The sequence below is a fragment of the Chaetodon trifascialis genome, chromosome 2 (genome assembly GCF_039877785.1).
Source record: "Chaetodon trifascialis isolate fChaTrf1 chromosome 2, fChaTrf1.hap1, whole genome shotgun sequence".
Taxonomy (NCBI): domain Eukaryota; kingdom Metazoa; phylum Chordata; class Actinopteri; order Chaetodontiformes; family Chaetodontidae; genus Chaetodon; species Chaetodon trifascialis.
In genome coordinates this window covers 8941422-8961515 of record NC_092057.1, presented here as the reverse complement: position 1 = coordinate 8961515, position 20094 = coordinate 8941422, and the positions used below count along the sequence as shown (strand labels likewise).

Here is a 20094-nt window from a genome sequence, read left to right as displayed (position 1 = left end):
TGGGTGTGGACTCTCTCCCTCTCTCTCTCCCTCTCTCTCCTGCTGTCTGTCCTTGTTTCTTTCTCTCCTCAGCCACTGTACACCAGTACTGATTACTAATAATAATCCTAATTATGTAAGGATTTACAAATATTATAATGAATGAAAAATATCAAATTAAACCATGATCATAATCTAAACATTGAATAATGATCATAAGGATTTTAATAACTAGACCAGAGACGAGACTGTTTTTTATTGATCCCAACTTGGGAAATTATTCTATTGCAGTAGCAGTTTAAACATACAGACAAGCACAAAATCTAAACAACAGAAGAATAAGAATGAGAATGAAAAACTAAGAGAAAAAGAGAAAAAATCCAAAATAAGTTAAAAATAACAAACTGTCACAGTTTGTGTTTTCTCTAATGTTTACATGTTCAGGATGTCTTTGATTCAAATTGTAATCTGTGGTTAAAAGTTAAAGGGAAAGAATACAAAACATCGCATCGATGATGATCAGTAATTTTCTCTCTTTCACATCACAGAAAACTCAACGATGAGTCGACCTATAGGAGCACCGTGCCACAATTGACAGCGTGGCAACGCAACATTAACGTGGTGGAGTCTGTTTTTTCCATGTAACACCATCACCAGCGACCTGAAATGAAAGACACACATCATCTCATGTCATCATGCATCATGCACAGGATGCTCTTCCTCAGACTGATCCAGATCAACATCTGCACCCAGTTCACCATAGAGAGGCCTCACCCCCTCCATCATTGTGTGGTACCCCACATCCTCCACCCACACCAAACACTGGACTACATCATGTGAATAGCAGAGCTCACAGGACAGGATCACGTGTTCTGCATGAAGCCGGATCAGGACCAGGAGGACACTGATAGACCATCACACCAGGACCAGCTGACACTGGAAAAGGTTTACCCTGAGACCATCACTGTCCTCAACAACCCATCCGTCATCCTCCAACCGCCCACCACACACTCGCACACACACACACGTACACGCACGCACACACACACACACACACACACACACACACACACACACACACACACTCACACACACACACACACACACACACACAGTGCAGCCTCATACCGTGGACTGTTGTACTGTGTAGTATGTGAAAATGTAGCTAAATGCTAAATGTCAGTCATATTCACTGTGTTATTCCTGTTCTGCAGACAAATACCAAACAAATATAAATGACATAAAATAGCATATTTTATTATTCGATGCTATATGTAATTCTTTTTTTTTCACTTTCTTTAGGTTTTTACCTTAAACTTAAATAGTATATGTTTGTATATTTCATATTGAAGTGATTTTGATTTTGGAATCCTTCAACGTGGACAAAACTGTGAGAAAACTTTGTTCAGTACATCAGATTTTGATTTCCAGACGGCACCTGAAGCTATCAGAGAAAAATGGCTTATTTACTTATTTAGATTTATCTTTACTGTGTGACGTCATTATAATCCTTTTATTATTGTTTTCCATCAGTCTATTTTCTAGTTTTATTTGCATGTGGATGGTTTAAATTCCCACTGCCACGGAAGGCATCTCCATTCTCTCAGCCACTGCACTGTGTTGGCCAGTGCGCATGCGCCATGTACCCGGAAGAAGCCTTGTTTAAGTTGCATTGACAACGTCTGTGTTGTGTCTGTTAGTCCCGGTTCGTCCCGGTCAGTCTGGGTCAGTGTCTCCGGCTCGGTCCGCTCTGAACAGCCGGGAAGATGAGCTGTTGTCCGGACATCTCCCGCAGGAACCCACAGGAGGATTTCCAGTTGATCCAGCGGGTTGGCAGAGGAACGTACGGTGACGTCTACAAGGTAGAGACAGCGACGTCACCGACTGTGTGCTGAGTATGTGTTAGCTTAGCAGCAGGTTAGCTCCGAAACACGGTGTGTATGTGCGTGTGTGTGTGAGTGTGCGCGCGCGCGCGCGCGTATGGTCGGCCAGTGACTCGTGTGACGTGACGTCATCTCAGGTGAAACACAGACTGAGGTTTAAGAATCAAACTTTGTTCCAGTTTTAGACCAACTTCTGTTGTTTGAGGTGAATCATATCAAACTGAACCTGCAGATAGGTGAGTCAGGTGTTCAGGACTCCACAGGCTACCTGGAGACCTCAGGTCAGAGAGCCAATGGGAACAGAGCAGGTGGTCAGGACTGATTGTGTCACTTCCTGTCCAACACACAGTACAGCTGACATTCGATCATCCAAATGAACGTTTGAATGTGGAGAAAGCGGCTGCTGCGCTCTCGATCAATACTGGAAAAATCAGAAGACTCCACGATCAGAAACATGTGACCGGAGGTTCTCCCATCCGTCCAGGATGCTGAAGTCTTCAGGATGAGGGGACACTTTGACTCTGAAATGCATGAAACCTGAAGACGAGTAAACCCCAGGACATGTCTCAGTTTGTTCTTTTGGTAAAAGAAACAATGTTTGAGCAGAACATGTCTCGTTGTGTCGGTTCTCCGTCTCACGGATGTGATTCGCCGAATGAACCCACGAGTTCAGCATGTAGAAACATTGTGTTGACGTGTTCAACATGTGAACATGTCTCCAGCTGGAAGAAACCACTTTGATGTAGGAAGAGACCCAGTCCTGATGGTGGAGGTCCAGCATCAGACTCTGGATGTGTTTGTCAGGGTTTGGAGACATCTCTGTCTCCATCAAATAAAGGTCAAGTGTCCAGACAAGCTGAGTGAAATGTGGACAGAAACATAACGTGATGTCTGTAAAACACTGAAACGCCACATCTGAGTGAAAACAGCACAAAGACATCGATCAGATGTTGAAACAGAAGTTTCAGAGTTTTGGAAAATGTTTCCCGGTGTCGAGTTTGATGCAGCGACTCGTTTGACTGACATCTTCTTCGTGACTCTGAAAGAGGAACTTTTCCTCCATTTGGCGTCATGAGCGACTTCAGCTGCTCGTCACTTCAGACTCTCCTTTGTCCTATTTTACGTTTCATAAAGCTCCAGAATGTTCCGGTCATCCACGTGCACTAATGCCCAACCACAGCGCCCCCCACGCCGTCATGGATGCTGGCTGTGCGCTCATAACGAGCCGGATGGTCCCTGTCCTCTTCGGCCTGGAGGAAAAGGCGTCCACGGTTTCCAAAAAGAATTTCAAACTGCGACTCGTCGGGACGGTTTTCCACCTCCGTCCATCTTCAGTGAGCTCAGACCAGAGGTGGCGGCGGTTCTGGTTTCCTCTTTGCGTGGAGTTCACAGACGGTGTCAGTTAAATGTTTCAGTGCTTTGCAAATCAGCACTTTCTGTTTCTATTTATATTTTACACAGAATCCAACTTTTTGCAAACAAGATGTGACATCAGAACAATGAGAAACGACAGACTGAAGAACAGCGAACAGAGCTTTGAACCACGGAACCATGATCAGACACAGAAATCACACAAATAACAATAAGAAAAATATTTTAACAGAAAAGTTTAGATTCTGCAGTTAAACTACACACACACACACACACACAGTGTGTGCGGTGTGTGTGTAGTGTATGTGTATGCGGTGTGTGTGTGTGTGTGTGTGTGTGTGTGTGTGTGTGTGTGCGCAGGAGGCAGCTCGGTGCAGGCAGTCAGTGAAGGAGCACAGATGCTTCACCGTCGTTTTGCTGCTTCTCATTGGTCGAGCAGCTCACAGAAGGTGCTACTGTGTTTGTTCATTGGTGTGTTTCAGTCAGCAGATGAGGAAGTGTGTTCTCATTGGTTCAGAGTCAGTTTCTTCCTCATTTTGTCTTCTGTCTGTCTGCAGCGGCTCTCGATGATCAGGCTGTGCTCAGTCTGTCCAGAGTCCAGGATTTCTTTAGTTCTGGATCCGTGGCAGTGGTCAGGGATTGTTGAGGAATCCAGCTCTGGTAACCATTAAGGGAAGCAGGTTCTGTGATGGAGTCCAGCGTTTGATGCCGGCCGTTGGTTGGGATGTCTGTCTGATGTCCTGGTGATGGAGTAAGAAGCTCCTCTCTCCTCGTCTCTCAGGTCGGTCAGCTCTGTTGAAGTTACCTGTGGAGCTCAGGTGTGTCCAGGTCTTTTTGGACGTGTTAATGTTGGTCTGGTTCAGATTGAGGGTGGGGGCTTGGGGCTGACAGTTTGTCAGAAGGTGGAGGTGCTGTTGAAGCTCCTCTGGTTGGAGACAGCAGCTGTTTGACTGGTGTGATGCTGGTGGCTGCAGTCTGCTGAAATGTCCACTTCACTGATGGTGAGGACAGCTGGACTCATCTTTGTGGACAGACGTCTATGTGTTGCTGGTTAATCTTTGCAATAGTTTGCTCCTCAGACCCTCGAGTCTCATGGACGCCAAAGCTTTTAGAAATGGACCAATCAGAAGAATGGTTTGGTCTGTCTGTCTGTCTTTGGTGTCGGTTCAGATGCTGATGGTGAAAAGCTGATTTGGGATCTTCTCAGTGAGGACGTGGAGTCTGCAGTTCATGATGGTCCAGAGGGTCCTCCAGATTCCACTCAGTGACTGAGGATGAATTGATCTTCGGTGGAGCCTGATTGGATGTTCAGGTCGTTCAGGTAGACTGTGGCTTCGCTCTGTTCCAACAGGAGTTAGAAAATCAAAATGGAAGAAAAGACAAAAGATAAAAGACAAAAGACAAGCTGTTAAACTACACTCACATCTCTCTCTCTGTCTCTGTCTCTCTCTCTCTCTCTGTCTCTCTCTCTCTCTCTCTCTCTCTCTCTCTCTCTCTCTCTCTCTCTGTCTGTCTCTGCCTCTGTCTGTCTCTGTCTCCCTGTCTCTGTTTCTCTGTCTGTCTCTTTGTCTGTCTCTGTCTCCCTGTCTCTGTCTCTCTGTCTGTCTCTCTCACTGGCGGTCAGGATGAGGTATGTCATGAATCCTTGGTGTCCTGGTGACTGTGGCCTCATGGGAAATCTCAGGTGACTGCGTCTCTCATCCTCACAGAGTGAAAGCTCAATGTGACGGCAGAAAAAAATGAAAGTTTGTCCATTAAGTTGATCAATAATTCAGCAGCGTCCCCGCTGGACTCTGCTGCTTCCTGTAACTCGACACCCCGCACCCCACCCCCATCCTCTGGAACCTCCCTGGTCACCCTGGAGTCTCCCACCTTGACTTTGACATCTCTGATTGGCTGTCAGGACACTGCTTCACTCTTCACAACAGAGCTGCAGCTATTGATTATGTCATCATCGATCAGTCTTCTGATCAGTTTCTCAATGAGCTGATCAATAGTCACGAACACTATTTAAATGTCTTCTTTTGTCCATAATCTGCAACCAGTGAAAGTAACAAAAATCCAGTCATTAAATACAACACAGCATGACATCACCGGCAAGAAGTTAGTCAGCCAATCACAGGCACACGAGGTCACACAGGTAGATGACAATGGGTGTGTTTCAGCTGTTTGCCTAGTGATCGTCATGACATCCTATACAATTGTGATGCAGAAAACGATGAAGATTCTCGACTGAAAGTTGACAGATTTATGATGGCGAGTGTTGGCCTCCTCCTCCTCTTTTCCTTCGACATGAATGAAAGCGCGCGGATGCTCATGTGCCGTCATTGAGCCGTGAAGGGTTGGTTCTTTAAAACTGATGTTCTGTGTCGCTACTTTATCTGTCAACTGTTTCTCAGTTGAGGAAATGTACTGTTTTGTGATATATTGTATGTTACACAAGTATGGTTGTAATGAGTTGTGTATGAGATGGGACTGAACAGCTTTTTGTTCTGATGAAGAAGATGCGACTTGATGATCACGTGATGATGATCCTCTGCTGCTGAATGTTCAACAAGCTGCTGAGTTGGTACGATGAGTCGGCCTCTTTTATCATGTAACTGTGCAGCGTTGCAGGAAGTGGAAATAAGAGACTGAACCAGTGAAGCAGGAAGCAAACACAGAGGAAGAGGAGGGAGTTTTAGGTGAAGAAGGAGATCCTCCACCGCAGAGAAACTTCTGCTGCTCTCTGACTTTTAGAGAGCTGGAAGCAGAAAGGAAGAATTAGTGTCACATTTCAACAATTTCTACTGAATTTTATTCTCACTTCAACACACTCAACAGACACAAACATTTTTGCACCAATATCACTTTTTTCAGACTCAGTACAGCTACGACCCTGACTCTGAAAACATATGGACTCAAAACATACAGAAAAACAGAATCTGGAGATCTCAAAGTAGACCTTTCTGGTTAATCCTGGAACAGAACAGTGTTCACTGGTGAGCGCTCAGACTGTCGGCGGAGAGCTCGTATCAAGACCCACAGCGACTCCTGCTCCATCAGACTTTGGCAATGGTGGAACCTCAGACTTTGGCATCAGTACGCCGAGAAGACGTCATGTTATCAGCAGACCATGACTGGTCATCAGGAACAATGTGCTGGTTAGAGCTTTGGTTGTTTTTACCGCCCGTGCGTCTCTGGACGTCCTCTTTCGCTCCTCCGGCTTTCGCTGCAGAGCTGGTTGTTGCTGCTTCCCACTGCTAGCATCAGCAGACCGCTTCAACTCTGCATTGTTTTTGGTTCTTTATGTTTTAGCAAATTATTGTTAAAGGGGCTACTTTTCAGCCCTCCTCTTGACAGTTAGCAGAGTTTGCAGTCTGTTCTACTTTGTCTTCATGACTTTTCCTGAAATACCTCCAAACTGCTGACGGAGCACCTCCTCCACCTGGTGGGGGAAGAGCTTTAAAACCACTTAGGTCACTGTGGTCTCTGTTAGTGATGTTGTGATCCAGTATTGATTATCTGCTGATACTGAGCCTGATCGTGTGTCTGACATATCGAAAAAAAAACAGCTATAGATACAAAATCTGACACCTGATTTTTCAGGGAGCTACTTAATAAAAATAGTGAAGTTCCTGATTCTGAACTATTAAACTAATCAATTTAAAGTCATCGATCCGATGCAGAGTGTGATCCATGAAACTGATGTGAGATCAGTTAGAGAGAGGACAGAGTGGATTCCCTCTTCATACTACTGGTTCTCTGGTTCGTGGGACTTCTGATGGTCCTCCAGGAGGGTCCAGGGAGTCCAGCTCAAAAGCTGGACCATGTTGAGTTCAGTAGAACGACTTTATTGCAAATGAATGAGTCAGTCAGTAGAAAAATGTGCCGTCACATCATGTGAACATGTTCAATTCAGTAAGATGTTATCATGAAATGACATGGATGAGAGAGAGATCCCGTTCCCATGGTAACAGGAAGTGACATCAGCACACACCATCCAGGTCAAATTTCTGTTAAATATTCATCATATTTCACTATATTTCATATTTCAACACCATTTATTATCCATATCGGCAACTGTATTTTTATAAACTGTATATATTGTGCATATACATGTACTGAATATTTCCTTAGTGAAATTGTTTTTTCTCAAGTGCAATACAACACATCATGTCAGTAATTTTTATGGCAGTAGGACTCTTTGGCATTTACTATTTTTTAATAATCTGTACAAATGTACATATACACAGTTGTTTTTTCTATTCTGTGTCTGGTATACCTCTATATTTTTATTTTGACCTTTTTATACCACTGTGCTTGCTTTTTGTGACCTGCTTGCTGTAACGACTACATTTCCCCAGTGTGAGATCAATAAAGTCCTATCTTATCTTATCTTATCTTATCTTATCTTATTAATTTGGCAGATACTTTTGTCCAAAGCTGCTTACATAAGCACATTAAGACTACATGAGCAAGAGCTTGATATCATTTCATGATGGTCCAGAGGATACTCCTGAAGCTGCTTCAAAATAGGATTCAAAATAGGCACAATTAAGATGTGCAGTGACTCTGCTCTAGAAGATACTATATGCAATACAGGAGATCATATCCAGTGGCTCTGCAGGAGAAGATGCACATTAACTGCAGTGGAAGATATGTCGTGACTCTGAAGTAGGGGATGTGCTGTGACTATTTGATGGAAGATGTGCAGTGACAGCAGTGGAAAATGTGCATTGACTCTGTAGTGGTAGATGTCTAGTGACTTTGTAGTGAAAGATGTGCAGTGACTCTGCAGTGAAAGATGTACAGTGACTGCAGTGAAAGAGGTGCAGTGACTGCAGTGGCAGATGTACAGTGACTTTGCAGTGAAAGATATGCAGTGACTCTGCAGTGAAAGATGTACAGTGACTCTGCAGTGAAAGAGATGCAGTGACTGCAGTAGCAGATGTCCAGTGACTCTGCAGTGAAAAATGTGCAGTGACTCTGCATTAGCAGATATGCAAAGACTAAAGTAGAAGATTAGTCTTGTAGACTACAGCTACAAGATTGCCTGTAGCTTTGATTAACGGCACAAACATTTGCTGGAACTTTTTTCATCAACACCCTCAAGTTCTGTAAGTGTCCTGTTAACTAGTATTTGTCATGAATCATCACGCAAGTTGCTAACTTTGGCTAATGTTATCTTACATCGTGCAGGTTTGTTTGGACACAGTCAACATGTAAGACAGAAGAAAAATAAGCTGAGCAAAATGGTGGCTTATAATCACCGTGTCTGCAGCAGAAATGGAAGGAACAGCATCAAGCTTTAGCTGAAGTTCTGTGATAGTGAAACAGAACTCTGGAAAAAGGTGACTGCAGGGTCCAGTTTGGCTCTGTGATTCTTGGATCATTTGGTAAAACATGAAGCTCAACATTTCTCCTTTTGTACCTTGGCAACTAAAAAGAGAACACGTCTCTGGCATCAAAATAACAATATGTAGCTACACCTGGCTTCTCACCTGATACCCCTCCCCCACAAGCTGATGGGATAGGTTCCAGAGGTGACTCAGGAAGCCCTGCTGTCATTGGTCCACTGCAGTTCAGAGGTGGAAATGCACAGCCATGGTGTTGGCAGTTTACTCAAAAGCTAACTTACTTTCTTGATAGGCCTTGCAGAATATGAAAAAACCATTTGGACATGTTTGAAAACTTGATTTTCATTGAGGGTGTCTTTAAGAGAGCTCCAGTCAAAGGTCAAAGGATTTGAAACCATGTGAAAAAGAGGACTGAAAGCAGACATTTCTGGAGGTTTCATGTATTGATGTAAGGAAGGTCACAGCCTCTTTGTTGCTCCAAACAGATCTGATGCCTTCATCTCTTCACTGGAAGTGATGGGTAGGTCACATGTTTCATGGGCATCATCATTCACTCAGTCTTTTTATGTTTGCTTGTTCCGCTCAGGTTTTTAAGAACAAGTTGAAATGTGGAGAGGAACAAAACGATGGAATCACAATTTGTTGTTGTACAGCAGCAGGTCGTCCATGTTAATCAGAGCACAGACAGGAAACTGCAGACCTGCTGAGATTCATCTCCTCAGGCTGAGAGACGACCTGCTGACGCCAGCACATACACACACAGCATGTGAACATACAGACACAACCTGCACACACACACACTCAGTCTGCAAGCACACACGCGCGCACACACACACACAATTTGCATGCACAAACACACACACTCACACACACACCACATGGAGGAGGACGTTTGATTCAGGTTATTGTGTTTAGCAGAGAAATAGATTTGTGTATCATCAGTGAAACAGTGATATGATTTCTCCTGAAAGCATCTTAAGAAATGATCCAGTGGAAGCAGGTCCAACGTAAACAGGACTGGTCCAAGGACCGACCCATGAGGGACACCACACAGCAGGAGCTGAGGAGGACACACTGAAACCATTTTACAGCTGAAACAGGGGTGAACACAGTTATGCAGCCTATTAAATCATCAATCTATCTCAATGGATTGCGTCAAAGGCAGCAGTCAGATCTGGTAGGATGAGGATGGAGGATTGACCTTCACCTTCGTCTGCACGTATAAGAATATCATCGGTTAGTCTTAGTGAAGCTGCCTCAGTGCTTCTGACTTAAGTCAGAGATTTTGTGGCCATCAATCAACTTTAGGACTTAGTCAGGATTCTGGATAAGGAGGGTAGCTTGGAGACTGGTCTGTAGTTCTCTATCTGGTCTGAGTCTAGAGGGGGTTTACAAGAAGTCTCTGACCACTGGTGATTTAAAACAGTCAGGGACACACCCAGATGTGAGAAAGCAGGCTGGGACCTCAGACAGCAAAGATGGATTTTAAGAATTTTGTAGGAATTCTATCACATGGACTAGAAGAGGGACACACATGAGCTGCAGTGTTTCTGAGGATCTGCAGGGAGACAGAAGCAAACACTCAAACACGGATGGTAAAGCAGACAGTGGAACCTGGACCTCAGACCATCGATCTGCCTACAACAAACGATCAGAACTGCTCGCAGTCAACAGATGAGATGAGGCGGAAACGGCAGGAGAAGGATTTACAAGCTGGTTAATGTGCTAAACAGGAAACTTGGGTTGTGTTTATTACTATTAATGAAACCAGAGAAGTAGGCAGCTCACACATCATTCAAAGTCATGGGTTAAACCAACCAACCAAGAGGAAGTCCAGGTGATGGGATATATTTAGATTATTGAGGATGAAAGATTTGTTAGACACGGATTGAGAGTTTAAAAGCACAGACTGGAATAATAATAGGTCTTGGCTGGACTGGATTTACTACATCAGACTGTAGTCAGATTACCTGACCGAGCAGCTAAGAACACAGCATGTGAAAGGGAGTGGTTATTTGATCTAGGCATAATCCTAACAGGAATACTGCATGAGAGATAGTCTGGACTCACTGCAGGTCAGGAGGTGAAAACATTATTGGAGTGCAAAGTCAGTTCAATGTTGGTTGATAAAAGGTGTGAACCTCTATGGGAGGGATGTTTAGGGTTTAAAAAGAGTCCTGGTTCAAAAGGTAGCAAAGTCGTCAACAAAGGGGACATCTCTGTTCCTGCAGTACCCCTTTAGCCAGATGTGGAGTTGGCATAGATGACTGAACTTCACGTCACCAAAACGAGGGACAGGGACTGGACCAGAAACAATTACTCGCTTTCCAGTGTCCACAAGGCACAGAAAGTCCACTCTAAGGATCTTTGACTGTATTTTTTCAATTATATGCCAACATGGACAACAACCAAAGAGGCAGAGTTGTGATTTTAATCAGATGCAGAGCGGTGGGTGTAATGTCCTTCAACTTGGATAGCAGACAGTTTGGCCAGAGCCACTGACAACAAGCACCGCAGGAAGGCGTCACGCCGAGGTAACAACAGAAGGCAGACAACAAGATGGAGCAGCAGCAGCAGCCAAACTGGAAGAGTATAGAATCCCCGGAGGAGGAGTGGGCAGATGGTCCAGAAGAGTGGCAGCAGGGCGGTCTGGATGTAGGAGCCAAGCAGACTCCTGGTGGCACTGGAAGCAGAGGGCGGAAGGTTCAAGGCAAGGTCTGGGGAAGCTGGGGCATCAATAACCAGCTTGAGAGCAGAAACCTGGGCAGAAGATGGATGGTGGCCCAGCAGGTGCCTCACTGGAGAGCGCAATGCCTCTGTTGGTGCTGCAGGAGTAGGCTGATGCTTCAGCTGCCTGATGTTGTCTTTTATCTGTGAGCATGCTGGCAGGCAGTGTCCACAAACAGTCATGATGAAGTTTAGCTATTTCAGTTACCAATAGCAGTAGCATCCAAGCGAAAAACAAACCTAGCGCGAGCTAAGCTAGGCAGGTGAAAGAGAAGTCACTCTAGAAAACAAAGTCCACAGTCAAGGCTTCCAGAACAAATTGGGCTAGACTAGATGCCAGTCTCATCTATGTGTCCAGTTCAGAGGTCCAGAAGTCCAGATGTTTGCAGCTGTACAGGTTAGTACAGAACTGAGATCTCTGAGGTCACACCTGGTGTTAATAAGCAAGCTCATTATCTGCATTCTGCTGTTTTGAGACCAGACTGAAAGTGCCAGCCTTTCTATCTATCAAGGGAATTTACAGCACTTTTCTTGGGTGCTCTTTACATTCCCTCGGTCCCAACAACAAAAAGCGCACAAAAACTCAACCCCATGTTGATTTTCCAGCAAGGGAAAATAACCCTCTGTACCTGGTTTACACAACCCACAAAGGAGCATACAAGGTGTCACACCTCCACCTCGGCCTGTCCTACCTCATCACTGTCATGCTACAGCTATGTATGTGGCCAGAGGGGCCCACCTCTGCACTTTAGACTTGGTCATGTTTATGCAGACAGTGACTTACAATGACCGCACTGTATTACCAGGATCCAAAAGCAGCGCTGGCCGAACCAGAAAGCCAGAGAGTCTGACTTCAGGGGCAGTTTGTTTGCAAATCAGCAAACTGATTCCCCGATGATCACGTTCGGGGTAGACAAAAAGAGGCAAGGCAAAAGAGGTGGTCAATCACAAAACTCTGTCTGGGTCGATACTGGGAAGTCCGTCCGAGAATGATTGCTGGAGAGTCTTGCATCAAGGCTATAAACAATCTGGCAATATGTGCTAGTGGGAGAGTGGCATAAGTCTTTGGCTGATTGGCAATGAGTCCCAGGTGTGTGCTCAGGTAATTGCACTGTTGGATGTGGCAGGGAGGTGAAGAATGCAGGCTGAGCAGGTGAGCAGATGAGAGTGGCAGACAGTCAAAAATATACAGTTAGTCTGGAAATATTTGGACAGTGACACAATTTTCATAATTTTCTACCTGTACACTACCACAACGGATTTGAAATTAAATAATCAAGATGAAATTGAAGTGCAGACTTTCAGCTTTAATTTGAGGGTATTTACATCAAAATTGAGGGAAGGGTTTAGGAATTGCAAACATTTTCATACATATTCCCCTAATTTCAAGGGACCTAAGGTAATTGTACAATTGAGTCAGAAGCTGTTTTTAATGAGCAGGTGTGGGCTATTCCCTTGTTATTTCATCATCAATTGAGCAGGTAAAAGGTCTCGAGTTGATTTCAGGTGTGGCATTTTCATTTGGAAGCTGTTGCTACGAATCAACAACATGCGGTTGGTGCTCTCAATGCAAGTGAACGGTGGGCTCCTTTGTTACCATTGGTCAGGTGGTGATCTTCTTGCATGTCTTTAGTGTTTTTTTTTTAAGGAGGATACCCCAGGTGAACACAGGGAGAACATACAAACTCCACACAAAAAGGTCCCTTTTTCCTCCAGCAGCAGGCACCGAAGTCATGGTGGAGAACACGGCCCCGGCGTCCACAGTGGGAATCGAACCCAGGACCTTCTAGCTGTGAGGCGACAGTGTTGCCACTGTTCTACTGTGCCACCAAGAAGACTCTCCAGGAAGTTGGTGTATCATTATCCAAGTCTACCATAAACAGAAGACCTCATGAGAGCAAATACAGAGGGTTCACCACATGGTCCAAACCATTCAGAAGCCTCAAGAATACAAAGGCCAGATTTGAGTTTGCTAGAACACATCTAAAAAAGCCAGCCCAGTTCTGGAACGGCATTCCTTGGACAGATGAAACAGATCAACTTGTACCAGAATGTTGGGAAGAGAAAAGTATGGAAAAGGCTCATGATCCAAAGCACACCACATCATCTGTAAACCAATGCTGGAGGTAGTGTAATGGCATGGGCATGCGTGGCTTCCAATGGCTCTGGGTCACTAGTGTTTATTGATGGTATGACAGAAGACGGAAGCAGCCACATGAATTCTGAAGTCTATAGAAACATTCTGTCTGCTCACATTCAGCAAAATTCAGCAAAGTTAATTGGACAGCGCTTCACAGTACAGATGGACAATCCAGGAGTTTTACAAAAGCAAAGAAGTGGAATATTCTACAATGGCCGAGTTAATCACCTGAGCTCAGTCTGATCGAGCATACATTCCACTTGATTAGGACAAAACTTAAGGCAGAAAGACCTGCAAACAAACAAATGAAGACAGCTGCAGTCAAGCATCACAAAGGAGGATACCCAGTGTCTGGTGATGTCCGTGGGTTCCAGACTTCAGGCAGTCATTGCCTCTAAAGTATTCTTGACAAAGTATTAAGAAAGAACATTTTATTTATGATTATATTCATTTGTCCAATTACTTTAGGTCCCCTGAAGGTCCCTCAATTGATGATGAAATAACAAGGGTATAGACCACACCTGCTCATTAAAACAGCTTTTGACTCAATTGTGCAATTACCTTAGGTCCCTTGAAATGAGGTGAATATGTATGAAAATGTTTGCAATTTCGATTTCATCTCAATTATTTAATTTCAAATACATTGTGGAAGCGTACAGGTCCAAAATTATGAAAATTGTGTCACTGTCCAAATATTTCCGGACCTAACTGTACAGAGAGTCACTGCATACATCCTCAAATGGAAGGTTGGAGTGGAGTGGAGGATTCTGGGATGACAGTGTTGAACACTTAGCTGAAGTCCACAAACAGGATCCTCGTATATGTTCCTGCGGAGCTGAAGTGTTGAAGGATGTAGTAGTGTCATCAATGTGTCTTCACTGTCATCAGAGTGTCATTAGAGTGTCATCTGTGTATTGGAGTGTCGGAGTGTCATCAACGTGTCAGTGCCATCAGCGTGTCGTCAGTGTCATCAGCGTGTCATCAGTGTCAGAGTGTTGTCAAGGTATTGTCATTGTGTCGTGTTGTCAGTGTGTTAGGAGATCATCAGAGTTTCATTAGTGTGTCATCAGAGTGTCAGTGTCATCAGTGTGTCGCCGGTGTCATTAGTGTATCATCAGTGTCAGAGTGTTGTCGGAGTATCGTCATTGTGTCGCTGGAGTGTTGTCAGTGTGTTAGGAGATCATCAGTTTCATTAGTGTGTCATCAGCGTGTCAACGTGTCATCAGTGTCATCAGCGTGTCGTCCGTGTCATCAAATTGTTTACATCAGATTGCTGCCTGCTGCCCTGCTCAGAGGCTTGTAGGCAGCTGCTGTCTGACAGAAAACTTCTCATCAGTGATTCAACACACACACACACACACATCTTCACTGATCAATACCTGTGTGGACTGTTTCCCACGATCCTCTGCCTTACCCCGCTCTGTGTGTCATTAGCATTGTTAGCATCAGACTGAACCACCCCCCATAAGAAGCTATTGATCGTCGTCCTGCAGCTCCATCAGCTCGTATCGACCGACAGGACGGACGCTGCTACTTCACCTTCTACAGGGTCGGGGGGGGTCAGAGGGGCCAAAGCAGGTGGGGTGGGGGTGGGGGGGTGATTATCATGAGCTGTGTTTTAATTAACGCTCAGTCAGAGTACAGCAGTGTGTTCACTCTGAGGTGTGAATATAATTGCTGTGTTGAAGTGCTGAAGTGGCAGGATGATGGAGGTCAGGACGAAAGGAGGAGGAAGAGAAGGAGGAGGAGGAGGATCGATCAGCGGCAGCCGGTCCTCCATCACGTCCTCAGATCACTACGGACAAGTTCACAGTCACCTCCTGTCCCACTGCAGAGACCAAAGACATCGGAGTAAAATGGATTGAAGAGGAGACACTTTGTGACGTCTGTTTGACGTCTGAAAACCAGTTTTAAGACGTCCTGCGTTTTCAGGTATCATGAACACGTCTTTTGATCATTGAAGTATGGAACGAAGCGATCAGATGTCAAGATAAACGTGAGACCACACTGCTAGTCACAGCACTTCCTGTTATTTCACAGTTAAAGGCAGTTTCAGGTCAATGGGCTTTATTGACACGACACTGGACAGGTGATGATGATGAGCCAGTGGTAGGGGATGAAATGGAGAAGACATTGTGCCCCCCCGCCCCCCCCCCCCCCCCCATCAGCTCTGCCCCCTCTGTCGAGTCATCACAGCCTCTTTTCTGGAAAGCTTGATTCTTCTTCTGCTGATGTGTGTGTGTGTGTGTGTGTGTGTGTGTGTGTGTGTGTGTGTGTGTGTGTGTGTGTGTGTATGCGTTTTTGTGTGAGAGTGTGTGTGTGTGTGTGTGTGTGTGTGTGTGCGTGTGTGTGTTAAACCCATTAGTCATTGAATCCAGTTGAGCTGAATGTGAATCGACTGAAACCAGTTTTATGATCATAAACACAAACATATGATCAGCTGTTTGTATGTCACAAACTGATCAGAGTCCATATTGATAATCACCCTATTGATCAGTGATTGAACTGTGTTGAACCAACACACACACTCTGCTCTGAGGGTGTGTGTGTGTGTGTGTGTGTGTGTGTGTGTGTGTGTGTGTATGCGTTTTTGTGCGAGAGTGTGTGTGTGTGTGTGTGTGTGTGTGTGTGTGTGTGTGTGTGTTAAACCCATTAGTCATTGAATCCAGTTGAGCTGAATGTGAATCGACTGAAACCAGTTTTATGATCATAAACACAAACATATGATCAGCTGTTTGTATGTCACAAACTGATCAGAGTCCATATTGATAATCACCCTATTGATCAGTGATTGAACTGTGTTGAACCAACACACACACTCTGCTCTGAGGGTGTGTGTGTGTGTGTGTGTGTGTGTGTGTGTGTGTGTGTGAGAGAGAGAGAGAGAGAGAGAGAGAGAGATCAAGTTTAAATAAACTGTGTGCATGAGCTTATAGCAGCTGCTAAACACTGAAGGTTAGTAACCGGTCTGTCTCTCTGTCTCTCTGCCTGTCTGTCTCTCTGTCTGTGTGTCTGTCTCTCTCTGTCTGTGTGTCTCTGTGTGTCTGTCTGTCTCTCTGTCTGTCTGTGTGTCTGTTAGGCGAGGAGCGTCAGCAGTGGAGAACTGACTGCCATCAAGGTCGTCAAATTGGAGCCTGGTAGGAATCAAACCAGCCACATCTTCATCATCATCATCATTATTTCACTGGCAGCATCCAGCAGGATGATTCACTGAAGCTCAGCTGACATCATGGCAGGTTCACTGCAGTCAAACTGGATGCAGTGCAGTGTGACTGTGTGTCCTTAGGTCTGTTGCATGGACTTCCTGGTTGGGGAAGTCCTGATTGGAGGTCAATGTTAGCAGATGACTGAAGCTTTTCACCTGTTTCACAGGTGCAGCCGAACATCAGTTTGATGGTAGTGATCTTCATCATCTTCATCCTCTCTTCATTAATCAGTGCAGACTGCAGCAGTCAGCAGGTGGTCCAGCCACACGTGTGTGTGTGTGTGTGTGTGTGTGTGTGTGTGTGTGTGTGTGTGTGTGTGTGTGTGTGTGTGTGTGTGTGTGTGTGTGTGTGTGTGTGTGTGTGTGTGTGTGTGTGAGTGTGAGTGTGAGTGAGTGAGAGATACATCCACCTGTGTGTACAGTGAATACTGATGAGGCGTTCTGCAGGTTAGAACATCCTGCTGAATTACTGTCTTTATGAGGACCCCCACCCCCAGGCTGCACAAACACAAACTACATCCTGGTCGGTTGTCTGCTCTCACAGTCTGAGCAGGTGAAGTCTGTCCTGAAGGTGGCGCTGCAGAAACACTGTGGAGTCAGTCACACCTGAAAGTTCATCCTCTGGAGAGCAGGAGGGTTCAGGACTGAATGAGCAGGAATCTGGGGTTTCCAGCAGCGTCTTAAGGTGGACTGGAGATGAGGCTGGTCACTGAAGGCAGTTGTTTGTCTTAAGGTGGACTGGAGGTGATGCTGGTCACTGACAGGAGTTGTTTATATTAAGGTGGACTGGAGCTGAGACTGGTCACTGACAGGACTTAATTTGTTTTAAGGTGGTTGCGTGAGGTGAGGCTGGTCACTGATGGGAGTTGTTCGTCTTAAGGTGGACTGGAGGAGAAGCTGCTCCCTGACAGTATTGATTGGTACTGATTCAGCAGCCATCTCGGTCCTGCAGGATGATAAAAATAGAATCAGTCCTCGTCGATCAGTGCAGGAATAAATGAGTCACTGTGATCAAACTGAAATCACTGCAGAGTTCAGAATCTCAGGTTTGTGCAGAAGAAAATGTGAATGATGAAGACATGTCAGTGACGACAGATGGACGGCGTCCAGCTCCACTCAAACACTGAACTCGCAGACAGTCAGACAGGAAGTTGGCTTCTTAATGTTGCTGCCAAAATTGACCGTATTTGGGAATGATTGACGAGCTGACAGTCACGGGTCGGCTTCCTGTCTTGCAGTGTCTTCCCTGTGGACAGTTTGGACGAGCTCGGTGAAGGTTCTTCTCTTCTGATGGATCGATTTGAAAACAGTCTCAGTCACTGTGGTTTTCATGGTGTCCCGTCGGAGAAATTGTGTGTTTCTCCAGAAATGTCGATGGTGTTCGTTTCAGCGGCAGAGTGAGACCTCTCCTCCATCATGATCTCACAGCAGAGCTTTGTTTTAATGAGATGTTACATAAACCTCCATGTTTTATTATTCTGATCAGCTGGAGGACAGCAGAGGCTCTAATGAGGCCTGAAGCCTCCGGCAGCAACAGAGACTCTTTGTTCTCTCTCGTCTCTCGCCGAGCGTTTATTCTTGGCTCTGACACCATGAACGACATGGACAAAATAACAGAAACAGCTTGACTGTCTGCATACTGAGCAGGTGATGATGCTGGGAGTTTACCTGCTAAACAGGTGCTGCATGTTCACATTCACTCATCACACGCACAGCTTTCATGTCTTTGAACATGTCCAGCTGAAGTTGATGTTACCATAGAGGTGACATCTGTCTGTCTGTCTGTCTGTCAGTCTGTCTGTCTGTCAAATACCCACATTTATGTTTATGTGATGTGACATAATTTTTATATTTCAGCCAGCTGGTGACCTTTGCTCCAATCACCTGTGTGTGTGTGTGTGTGTGTGTGTGTGTGCGTGCGTGCGTGCGTGCGTGCGTGCGTGCGTGCGTGCGTGCGTGCGTGCGTGCGTGCGTGCGTGTGTGTGTTAGGTGAGGACTTTGCGGTGCTGCAGCAGGAGATCCTGATGATGAAGGACTGTAAACATTCCAACATCGTGGCGTACTACGGCAGCTACCTCCGGTAACTGTTACCATGACAACATCATCAGAGCAGTGGGTGGTGGTGGTGGAGACAGCTGGTCTGATCTCCACACAGAGACTGGTACAGACCAACCAATCAGAATACGCCCACTGACGAGACACACTGAGGTTTCATCTGACCGTCTCACACTGTGCGACATGTTGCTGTTAAAGGATCATTTAGATCAATGACACTCACACCTCTGTGTGTGCGTGTGTGTGTGCATGTGTGTACGCACATGCGTGTGTGTGTGTGTGCATGTGTGTGTGTGTGTGCGTGCGTGCAGCAGAGAGAAGCTGTGGATCTGTATGGAGTTCTGTGGAGGAGGATCCCTGCAGGACATCTACCACAGTGAGACACACACTAACACACACTAACACACACACACACTATTAAGAACTGTGTTATCCGTGCGGCTGTGGCTCAGGAGGTAGAGCGCTTGTCCACCGATCAGGAGGTTGGTGGTTCGATCACTGTCAGCCGACAATGCCGAAGTATCCGTGAACCCCAAAAACAGCCTCGATGCTGCGCACATTCACGTGTACGTCTCTTTGGGTGAAAGTCTGCTGAACAACTGATCAGAATCGTTTGCTGGTCTGCGTTAACTACTGCTGTCAGAGTCGTGGGGACTCCTTGAGTTTCTCGGGGTCCAGTGCTTTGCTCAGGGGCACATTGGCAGTGCCAGTAAGTTTTGTTGCTTGGTGTCCACAGTCGTCTTCTGATGTTGTTTTGCACATTACTGCCACCAACTGTTGGTCAGTAGAACAGCGACCATCAGCAGGAATGTGAAGCAGCGTCTGTGTGCTCATGAACATTTGAGTGATACGAACCATGTGACCTGATGGTATCACTACAACACGGTCCAGGCAAACAGTCAGTCCCACTCGAGTTCCTCCGCTGGAAGACCTTCGTCCTCCTGTGGATGGTTTCATTTCTAGTCCCAGTATGTCAGTCAGAAGCTGCATCTCGTGATGGAAATGTTCTGGGAATTTTCCATGTTGGTCTCGTGTCTAACACCTGCATCATTCTTCTGTAAACATCTTGGCATGACGTGTGACCTCAGACACTTTCTTCTGAACATCTGTCCAGTGAAGTGATCATTCATCATTGTCTCACAAAGTAAAGTCAGTTGAATAAAGTGTGAACGAGCAGATTTGACCTGCTGATTCAGAGCAGCTGTCTCCCTCCTTTATTTTCTACTTTCATTCATCCAAACTGCATCAATGAACACATGAACATCCAGTCAAAGAAAGTCACAGTGAATATTTATTTCATTAAACTGATATTCATTCATTCATGACGATGATGATGATGATGATTAATGAAGACTTTGATGGTCAATTAAGTTTTGGTCTGAGGTCACCTGAGAA

General features: G+C 45.4%; 1 protein-coding gene across 6 annotated transcripts in view; it reads left to right on the top strand.

Moving 5' to 3' along the window:
- The first annotated feature begins 1605 nt into the window (after nt 1–1605).
- The window catches only part of LOC139337856 (mitogen-activated protein kinase kinase kinase kinase 3-like), a 54043-nt gene continuing 35554 nt past the window's right edge, over nt 1606–20094 (top strand). For all 6 annotated transcript variants that reach the window (XM_070972671.1, XM_070972690.1, XM_070972653.1 and 3 more), the window contains exons 1-4: nt 1606–1841; nt 16519–16576; nt 18634–18724; nt 19011–19075. In XM_070972671.1, the coding sequence (XP_070828772.1) occupies nt 1746–1841; nt 16519–16576; nt 18634–18724; nt 19011–19075 (310 nt within the window). In that variant the 5' untranslated portion in view covers nt 1606–1745. The remainder of the gene's footprint in view (nt 1842–16518; nt 16577–18633; nt 18725–19010; nt 19076–20094) is intronic.